Below are 11,083 nucleotides of genomic sequence, written 5' to 3' on the forward strand. Positions count from 1 at the left end.
CACAATGCAGGAACAAAGATAATGCAGCACAACCCTCCAAAAACAGAACTTATTTTGCTAACTTCAGCTTTTAAAGTGAGAAAAGAGAAATCAAGATAACTACTTTTGTTAACAGCACAATTTTATACTTGCTTTCTACCTTCACATCTTCAATGGTTTTCAAAGATGATTGATGGCCAGAGAGCCCTAAAGCATTACAAGATGTCCAATTATTTAAAAAAAAAATAGCTCGTTCAGCACAGAATAAGGCAAGAAAACATACCATGACATTCTAGAAAAAGAGGTAAGCAACAAGGTGAGAACAAAAAGAACTTTCAAATTAATCTTTTATGAATCATAAAATTCAGTAACCAAAAAAGGCTTTGCCCCCAAACATTCTGTTTAACAAGAGGCTTTTCTGCCATCTTCTAGCTAAAGCATTTGTTGTGTTCTTTTTAAAGGTCTGATGATAAAACTATAGATAGAGAAGAAGAAAAAAAGAAGCAAGAATAAGAACAAGGAATGACAGGTAACCTGATACACAGAAACTGGTGATTCAGAAATAACTTTAAAAAAACATAAAATGATATGATTTAGCAGGTTACAAAACTGTCATTGTTGTTACTCTACTAGCCTAACTGTTCCCAACCAGTCTTACCTGATAATTCTAAAATGGTTGCCCTCAGGCTGCTCACACACTTAGGCTAAGCTTTCTCTGGGTAGAAATGTTTTAATGTCAAAAGTGGAAATCTTGAAAACAAAAACGATATTGAGGTTTCTAAGGAGAAAAATCAAGAGTTCCAAGTTGTAATTTCCCTTTAATCCCTTGTCCTCTGAAAAGGGAATCTGCATGCCTCGTGGGAGAACCCAACAATCACCGTGGATTAAAGCTGACCCTCAGGGGTCTTACAGGCTCTTTGGGGACTGTCCCACTCCCCAAGCAACAATAAACCAGGGTAGCCAATTAGGGAGACTTGGTCACTGACTGTAGAACAAATAACCAAGTAATTCCAAGGAAAGAAAAAAGTATGTGAATTAAAATTTACCAATGTAGTATTTTGAACAGTAAAGTACCAAAATATAAGGCAAAGGGACAGTCTTACTTGACAAGTAATTTTCCTCTCATTCGCTCTCGGGCTCAGGCACCCTCAATTTTCAAACTCAGGTCGCATAGACTTAACAGGGCACTTCTACTTACTAGTCTGCTAAGAGCCATGAGGACGGGAAAGTCAACATTTTCTTGGGTTTTGCAGGTATATATTCTGCTCATTTAGGATGTCTGAAACTCTCCTCTTGAAGTAAAACCTTTCTGTATTTCTTTCTCTGGGCCTGAGTTTTCCTCCAGAGCAATCCTCCCCTCCTCTTCTTGGCTGCATCTAAGTATCCTCAGAGCCACTCTTCAAATGAAGCCTAGGTGAGGGCTCAGGTTATTTCAATCAAGCCACTCCAGCTAAAAGTATGTGAGTAAAAAGCAAATTTTGTGAGTTTGTCTTATGTAAGAGCTAGATATGCTTATAGGGAACTAATTTATTTCATAAACTAATTTGTGAAATTAGTCGTTGAACTTTTATACACAAAATAGATTTCATCGCAACTTCATTCCATTTCAATACCATAATGCAATTTCGCTGGCTATGACTGCCCTAAGAAGTAATTTCAAATGTGAGGATTTTGTGAATGTCAGTCTCAGTGACTGTGTACACCGACATAATAGTTTAACCTCCAATTTTAACCCAATTTGACTTAGTTTCCCTACCACTGATGAGGCCCTGAGGCCCTTCCTGCATTGCAGCAAGTACATCTATCTCTGTATGGAGAAATGCCTGAAAAGAAAAATGTTAAGAAGGAAGTCCAAGATTATTTTTGTTAGACAAACACAAAGAGGCACAAAATCACCAGCCAGAAAGGAACACACCTAACTTCTCAGCTTATTAAAAAAAGGAGCTAGCCAAGTTCTAAGGCAGAGGCCAAAAGACCCACATCTGCTGTGAGTTTAACAGTCATCTACCCACACTAAATTGGGTGCACTTGTGATCCTGCTGCCCACTGAAAACACCGCAAAAGCACAAACCAAGAACATTAAAATTAAATTTTCATTTTCCACATGATAGCCTATAAAATTAGTTAAGAAAAGAAGTTCAATTTATCAGTATTCCATCTTCCCTCCCACCTACCATCATTCCCCCTTCCCCAGTATCATTACAAAGCATTTGAACTGAAAGGTTCAGTGGAGGTAAGTATCATAATCAAAATTATATCGACTGTGTCTGAGAGGGGAATTGATGGGCTGGCAAGAGTACAGGCCTAGGATACAAATTTATAAGCTGTCTCACAGACATGTGTCTAGTTATGAATTCAAATCATTAAATAAGCAGTGACTGCTTTTCATTAAGGGAGGCTGGAATCGCCACCAGGAATTTCACACAAGTTCCATAAACTTAAATGTGACTTCAGAGTATGTGTCTGTACCAAGGACCACAGTCCTGAACCAGCATTTCACATTAGGGCATGGCTTTCTCTCCTAACCCTGGAAGCACAGATGACTATTATCCAATCCCTCCTAGGAATTCTGAACCAGGTGAAAGGGCGATGAGAGAAGGGTGAAGAAAGGGAAAAACACAAATGCGCAGCAGCTGTTGGCGAAACCAACTTCTGCTTAATTTTGTATTTTGGTATGCTTTAACCTAAAATAACATCATCAAATAAGAAGGCAGACAAAATACTGGACACATAAAAGAGAACAAGATGCTCTGAACTAAATGATGCAAAGTTGTGTAAATGTCAGCCTGAATGAGTGCACAGAGCAGAACACCAGTTGTTTGGAAGAGAAGTGAACTGCAATCACTGCACCAGCTTGAGTTATATCAAAAGGGCTATTAGGTTATTTGCATTTTTGTCTTAAAAACCAAAATGTTTATACTGTTCCAAGGAGACAAAACAGAATTTGTGTTAGGTAATCTGCATACAGGAGTTCTTGTATTTTTGAAAGTTCTATTGCATTCCTAACAGATTTCCCCTCTGAGAAGTTGGGATGGCTGCATACCATCTGCCTTGCCCCATCTTTCATGCTTATATGAACCAAGGTTGACTTCCAGATAATCACCTGATTTCCTTCCTACTCCTTTCTCATCCCCCAAATCATTATTCTAGGAAGCTGAAATGAAGTACATGGTCATGTCACTAGCCCCAGCACACGGCTGACACACTGCCTTCTGACTAAATCTCTGGGTGCAGCTAGTAATTTACATGTTCATAAAGTCTTGCAGGATATTATTTAATAACTGATCACTAAGAACAGGTTCCATGAGCAAAAGAGAAACGGTGTCTTAATAGAAGGGTTAATGAATCATATACCATAAAGCTTTGCTGTTAGTACCTCATAAGGAATGCTCTGCCCATGAAATTAAAAGGGATAACTGTTACATATCTACCTACTCATGAATGAAAGAGCCTGCCAGGACTACCAACAAAATATGCTAGAAGCATAATCCATCAGGCAAGGGACTTATAGGTTTCTTGCTTATTATGTACCTGCCTATGGTGCTGATGGTACCAATACCCTGCATAAACCAGCTTTTCCACACTCAGTAATAGTAGCAAATACCATTATGGAGTGCTTACTAAGCACAACACACCATGCTGGGTACTCTCCATAAAACATCTCATTAATCCTTATAATGACCCTCAGGAATAAAAACTACATGCCCATTTTACAGATGAGGAAACAGCCTCAGCAATAAGAACCTAGCCAAAGTCTGTCCCCTTAGTCACTACAGACTCTGACCTCAGAGCAGGGAAACACTGGCTGCTAGCTCTAAAGGAATGAAGGAAAAGAATGCGAGCCCTTTCTGGCAACACTATAGAATGTAAGAACATAATCAGAAAACACACAGGGTGGTTTTCATCTAAAACATACAATCATCTCTTCTAAGACGCACACCCCCTAGCCCCCACTCAGCTTTATCTAAGGCCAAGCCACCAGGTCATGGACCCTTCTCACTGTGGGACACGTCCTATGAGGATTCTTTTTCCAGTTTATCATCTTTATACCCCACTTCCATGCCCTTCCTTACAAAGCCAAACTAGAAAAAAAAAAAAAAAATCCGCCTGGACTCCTGCACTGTATCCACTAGGTCTGAGTGGATACTCTTTGTCACAGGCTCTAAAACACTGGCAAAATGTTAAGTATTTGACATTCCCTGGAGTACCTCAGACCAGAGTGGAAAGGGTAAAAGCCTTCATTCTTTGGTAGTGACCCTTTCCTCTTTAGGAAAATCCAAGAAAGACTGGTAATGCGTGTTAGTACCCAAACACCACACTTCCTGTCAACAGAGAGGCACAACCTCAGACCATCTCCCCTCATGCTCACCCCAGGTAAATCTGTCCCTGAAATTTACTCTGGAAATGAGCATTCACAACGCCCTCTCCTCACTCTCCCGTCATGGCAATAAAGTTTTTCCTTCAATACTAGAGTTACAATGGTATGGCAGTGAAAAGTAGCATTAATATTAACACTAAGATGTTCTCTTCAACAGATCAAAAGTATTTCATATGTATGTATTTTCATATTGTATTTCACACGTATTTCATATGTATTCATATGTATGTATTTCATAGGTATATGCATATACCTGGAGTACCTAAGCTACTAGGGATAATCCCATCTCACCCCCACACAATTTACTAAAGGGACATCTTCTCAGGTTATCAATTCCAACTCTGGAACGATTAGGCTATATCAACAGTTCCCAGCAGGTGGGCTTCATACTTCCTGACCCTCCCAAAATACAAATCTGATCATGTCACTTCCTTGCTTCAAATCCTTCAATGGCTCCCATTGCCTTTAGAATAAAGTCCAGACAGCTCTGTATGACCCGGCTGCTGCTTCTCTATCAAATGTCATGAGATGTCATGCTCTTCTCTCCTCCACACCTAACAACTCAGAATCCTCTCAGAGCCATGGACCCATGCTCTCTCCTGCTTCAAGGCCTCTTGCTACCTGGATCACACCTGTTCTTCCCTTGCCCTCCCCCACCTAACTCCTGCTCATCCTGGGGGTCTCAGCTCACAGATCACTTCCTCAGTGACTCAGTCCTTAACACCAGACTCAGTGAGTTGCAAGTGCAGCCACATGCTACCTCACAGCCTGTTCCCCATTTGCCACTTTTTGAAACCAATTAATTCATAATCACGTATTTAGTGACTATCTCACCAACTAGAGTTGAAGCTCCCTGGGGTCAAAACCATCTCTGTGCCCAGGACGATGTCTCAGAGTCAGACTCAATACATTTTGGTTGACTGATTTTCTGATCTTGTGGCTCTTACTGAATTTGGTAGAGTCCAAAAGTAGACTAAATAATAAATATGCCAAGATTTATGCACTACTCTTTTAGAATTATGTAGCTTCTGTGATTAATAAAATATAAATTCAATGAAAAGCTTTGCTGAATTCTTGCTTGCTTTTGGCTATTAATGTCTTAACCAACAAACACCAGAAACTCATCTACTGCATTAGTACACGTGGGAAACCCCCCACTCCATAAACACATCCAAAATATTAAAAGCAGTCGTCATGCTCATATACCACTTAATAGAACAATTTAAAGTCATCCTATCACTGTAAGCCTATTGTTAATAAGAGAAACTGTTTCCTAACTTATACCAACAAAATAAGTCCCTTAGTGTAGCAGAGTATACATGGGTTGTCTCTTGTTGAGTTGGAAATCCTTTTAATTACTAAGCCCTTTTCTGCCATTCTAAGGATCCCTGCACGTTTCAAGTTCTAATAAACACAGTGAAAAGGAGTCAGTAACAGTTAATATACAAGTCTCTTCAAAAGCATTCTGAGTGAAACCTCAGTGATTTGACTTTGTTCAAAATTTACCTGGAAAAATTGTATGTTTCTCACTGTGATCCACAATGTTTCTCTTGATAAGAGATCTAGAGGTTTGCATATCATAATTCACAACAGACAAAATCAATGAATACACACAGGCACCCTTCAATCAAATGTGCAACTATTTTCATAGATGCCATTTTTTCTCATTCATTCAACATATATTTACTGAGCCCCTACTAATATATTAACTGTACCATGCTAGGCGTACAAAGACAAAATTCCTGCCCTCGGCCAGTTTGCTGAGACAGTTACCAAACAGCACCCAAGTACTTTCTTAAAGTCATCACAGGGTGTTTTGGAAAAGGACAAGGCAGAATGCCTAAAGGCAAATCTCAGAGATGTTGTCAGGGGAACAGTCCTTCAATCTAGACAGTGTTAACTCTCAGAAATGAAGTGTGCTACCTCCTCAACACACACGGACCCCAAATTCAAAGGTTTGGGGAAAGATCAGAAGTCAGATACAGTTTCCTTAAACAAAAGTCATGCTGTATATCTAGCTGTCATGTGTTTGATATAAAAACTACCATTACTGTCACATTAAACTACTGTTTTTAAGACACCAAAAGCTTAAAGGGCAGACTTAAGTGTGTGAGACTTTGGAAGTTTATACAATTATTGACAGTAAGATAAAGTAAAAAATAAGTCAAACTCTGTTGACATTACTGAATACATTCAAAACAGTTTTAACAAGGTTGCCAAAGAAATTAGCACTGCCCTAATATACTAGAAGCTTGAATTTTACTGCTTTTCAAAATTTGATACAATGTTACTGTAAACACACACACACATACACACACACACACCCCTTTAGAAATAATCAATTTCCCAAGCTAGACATAACAATTTTAAATGAACCTTTTTCCATTTTTTGAGTTGCACACAAGCCTTTTAATGCTTTATACTCAGTGCCTTTCTACAGTATAACATTACACTCACATCGCCTTGTCACAAAATAACTGGAGACAAATAAAAACTGTTTCCCAGTTTATTCCCATTTTATGAGTATAAGCTAAGTAGACATAGCCTCCGATTCTCTGACAGTAGGTAGCATATAAGTTATGCAGCAATAAAATAACAGGACAACCCAACTTTGTATTCCTATTTTGCAAAATGTCATCAAAAGTGACCTTAAAAAATTAATATTTACTTACACTTACTTGGCATTTGATGCTATATGTTAGCTACTGTGCTAGGATTAAATTAGATAGCATGTGTAAAATGCCTAACTCTATTGCTATTATTCCCATTAAAGGTAGGAAAGCTGAGATTTGCAGAAGTTGAATGGTCCACAATCCCACAACTGGTCAAGGTGGCAGAGCTAGAAATCAAACCCACGTCTTTCCACTAAAATGAGTGCTTATCACCCAGCATTCCCGAATCCTCTGGTGTGCTTTTTGAGGAGAGGGGCAAAAGAGGTTTCATTTGCTCCTTAAAGAGGCCCACAACCTCACAAACAGTGAAGGTGAAGACTCCCCTGCGCCATACCATCACCAGAGTAAGAACCAGAAAATGCATACTGGACTTCAACCCCTTTCACAAAGATTATCACTCCTCTACTCCATAAGAGGGGGAAAAACTACATAGTTTGGTTTTCGTTTCACTTTAAAATTCTCAGAGCAAGTCAAGATTTTGCTCCTGGGCAATTTCCAGCATCCCATGCCGCAGGTTAAGTTACATAATAAATTGCAATACTGTATCAGTTTACACGCAATTCTGAGATTTCACAAATAGTGACCCATGTTATTTAATCATTCCACTTTCCAAAATGCGTTTCAATCAACCAGTTCTTACTGCATTGCCTGTGAAATAAGTTATCATTATATCCACTTCCAACAAAGCAAAGCACTGTCACCCTGAGGCCAGGCAATAAATCAGCGACAGAATGGGGATCAGAAGTTCCCCGACAACATCCCTCCCCACCACCTGCAAGACCATGTCACTTACCATGGAGCACCCTCCTAGCTAAATAGAAAACATAAAGCAACTAACTACTCTCCACCAGCGGCAATACTAAATTAGGATCTATTTGGTGAATCATTAAGTTAGGGTACACCCCCAGCTTCCCAATGCCAGTGTGCTCATCTGTAGAAGTGGAGGCAGAATTTAAGGGGCAAAGACGTGGCACATGCCCCACACCTTGAAAGGGAGATGTAATCAGCGAGGAAGGCTGGGGCAGTACAGGGTTTGATCATCTCCGCTAGGATGTAGCTCTGCGGTGGGTGAGGCACTCAGCAAACTCCTGACATCCCGCCGCTAGGATCGATTTGGAGCTATGGATTCATCTGAAATTCCTGATTCGAAACAGGAGTATGAGAGTGAAAATGAACTTTACCTTGAAGCTCCTCCTTTTACAGATTATGGAACTGAACCTCAGAGGAGTGAAATGATATACCCAAGGTCTCACCACTCAGTAGCAGAGGCAGTTCTAGAAAGCAGGCCTCCAGACCCTTATCCAGGATCCTTGCAATGGGGGCTTAGGGGAATTAGAGAATGGGTCATGGTTACTGCAAGTGGCTTGGCCAAGAACCAGCTAAGCAGCTAAGGCTTGTTCCATCTCTGCCAGGCTAGGACTCGCCTCCTCTCAACCTTGTGCCACATCCAGTTTTTGCTTCCAGGCTGGGGGCCTCTGATTGCTTACTCTAAGGGACAAAGGCAATTATTTACTAAAGCTAACCCCATCCAAGATGAGGAAAATACAACACTGGCACTCAGGAATTAATTTCACAATAAGTCTATGTTAAGGTGGTGTTTTATTTGTGGGCCCTGCCTGATCAAGATGACTTCCCCACAAGAAACGTCCAAAGCAAACAATCTTTTTTTTGTTTTTTAAACTGAGTCTGGCTCTGAGACGTGAAGAATTGTACACTTCTTTAACTGTCCCCCAAAAGCAGAAAATAAGCCGGACAGAGCAGCCAGAAGGACACCAGAGTCCTATGCTCAGTGTGTCAGGAAGCGACCCACAAGTTCTGGAGGAACATCCTTCCAGGAAACTGGGCAGATACAGATCCCCCACCCCGCTCCGCCCCGCAAAAGGTAAGACGATCTGTACTCGGTTTGGTGACAAGCGTTCATCTGGACAAGCTGGAAACAAGTCTGAACCGGAGCTGCAGGCGCGCACGCCAGCGCCACCGAGGGAGCGCGGGGAGTCCTCTTCTCCCAGAGGACCGACGCTGCGGGGACGCGCCAAAACCACCCGCGGGCGATCCCAGGGGGCTGGCGCCACTGAAACCTCCGCGGGCAACTCCGCGGCTACCGCTGCCCCCCACCCTACTCCTGCCTCTTACCCCCAAGGCACCATTTCTCCCCCTCAACTCCCTGCCCGTCGGCCCAAGCGCTTCGGTGGGAAACAACGCCCACTTTGGAGAATCAGAGGTGAGTTGTGGGGACACGCCAGATGTCCAGATCGCATCCATTCACAGATCAACCAAGTCAGATATAAACACGAAGGAGTTTGCTTCTCTGACATTTTAAAAACACACCATCAGGCAGCACACGGAGGCACACACACGGGGGTAACAGCCACAGGGAAGTCAATAACCCACAGGGGGGCTCCTAACTATCGTTGTCCCGTGCTCGGGGCAGAGCGCTTGGGGTCCCTCCCTATCTCCAGGCCACAGCGCTCTCCTGCCCACTGCCTGTGCGCAGGATGGGAAACTAGGGTCGCCCGGCTGCCGGAACCCAGAGTGGGCAAGCTGGGGAAAGGCCCACCTCCTCGTCCTGCTCCTCCTGGGACGCGCTGCTGCCCCGGGGCGCGGGCGGCACAGCTCCTCCGGGGGGCGGCGGCGGCAGCGCAAGGACTCCGCGCTCCAGCAGCACGCTTGCCGGAGCCCACGCGGCGGGCGGCCGGGCGCCCAGGGCGCCTCCCGACGGCGGCGGCGGCGGCGGCTGATGCTCTCTGGAGAAGCCGCCGGGCTCCCCTTCCTCCGACAGAGTTTCTGAGCCCGAGGAGGACTCGGCCGAGGAAGCACCCGGAGAGGACGCGGCGACCAGCGCAGAGGCTGGAGTCCGGCTGCCGTGGCCACTGCAGCCGCGGGGCACCGGCTCTGGCGCCTCCGAAACTTTCTCCCCCATTTCCCTGTCTGGCCCAAAGTGCCTCCCGAGCGGCGGGGGCGCGGTGCGCACTCAGCGCCTCCCGGGGAAGACGCGGGCTCCTGGGCTCAGGCTCACTGGCACTGCCGCTCCCGGGCTGCAGGGAGCCCCGCCAGCGACTACATGGCAGTGACGGGGCCGCAGGAGCCCGCTGCTAAGTTCACAGCCGCCCGGGCCCGGCCGCAAACGGAGGCTCCCGCGCGCGGGGACATGCCCGCTCGGGTCCGCGATCTGCGCTCCACTGTGCTCCCGCGCTGCACCCGAGCCGCCGGTACTGCGGCTTCTCCTTGCAAAACCTGCCTCCGGGACGGAGCGAGGAGACGGGCAGCCCGCAGAGCCAATGGCAGGGCAGGCGCGCTGGTGGGCGGAGGCTGCGACGCCTCCGGCCATGCGGGCCTCAGGTAGGGGAGGCGGGGCCCGGGCGCGGGCCGTGGTCCCGCTGCAGCGCCTGGGCGCGGGGGACAGGGACCAGGCGGGGGTCCCCGGAGGGTGGGGGCGGAGCCCAGAATCGGAGCCAAGGGCTGAGACTCCGAACTTAGCGGGGGAGTGGCTGACCGTCCTTGGGACGTCAGAGGGAGACGGCGAGCGGATGGTGAGACCTTGGAGAAGAACTGGACTTTGTCTCCAAAAAGTGGAATCAAGAAAACGGACAAGAAGGAGGGCTCTATAGGAAAAAAAGGAACCACACACACACAGTCACCCACGCACACGGACTCACCAGCGTGTTGGAGGAAAAGGACAGAAACTTCGTGGTATAGTGAGCGGACCCAAAGGGGGGTGACCTCTAATCTCTGCTTTTCCGTTTAAGCTCTTTGGGCCTCAGTTTCCTCAACTGTAAATGGCTACATTACTACTGGTCTTGGCAGGCTTAGAGCAAATATATATAATGCATCAGCAAAGTGCCTGGCTTGGATACACGGAGCGTTTTTAAAAGACTATTTCCTGTCTTTATTTCTGTTTGTAAACTAAAAAGTTAAGTCTGAGACTTGAACCTTTTGATAGGGAGGAAGATAAAAAAAGTATGTCCTTGTATTTAATTAGGACCAAGCTCTGTAGTCCTACTCAAATTGTCTGTCTCGGTATGATCAGCTAAGCAGAGGATGAAAAGGATTCACT

The 11,083-nt window shown here is 44.7% G+C and overlaps 1 protein-coding gene across 15 annotated transcripts in view; it reads right to left on the bottom strand.

Annotated features, from left to right (window-relative positions):
- Positions 1-10,253, bottom strand: part of MAST4 (microtubule associated serine/threonine kinase family member 4) — a 575,831-nt gene extending 565,578 nt beyond the window's left edge. For 7 of the 15 annotated variants that reach the window (XM_063811160.1, XM_016953223.4, XM_054684301.2 and 4 more), the window contains exon 1: positions 9,587-10,236. In XM_063811160.1, coding sequence (XP_063667230.1) covers positions 9,587-9,949 — 363 coding nt within the window. In that variant the 5' untranslated portion in view covers positions 9,950-10,236. Of the gene's footprint in view, positions 1-9,586 lie in introns of all 15 variants that reach the window. The other 8 variants (XM_054684309.2, XM_016953225.4, XM_054684303.2 and 5 more) reach the window with 3 other exon arrangements.
- Between the last annotated feature and the right edge of the window lie 830 nt (positions 10,254-11,083).

This window comes from Pan troglodytes, chromosome 4 (genome assembly GCF_028858775.2).
Source record: "Pan troglodytes isolate AG18354 chromosome 4, NHGRI_mPanTro3-v2.0_pri, whole genome shotgun sequence".
Lineage (NCBI taxonomy): Eukaryota > Metazoa > Chordata > Mammalia > Primates > Hominidae > Pan > Pan troglodytes.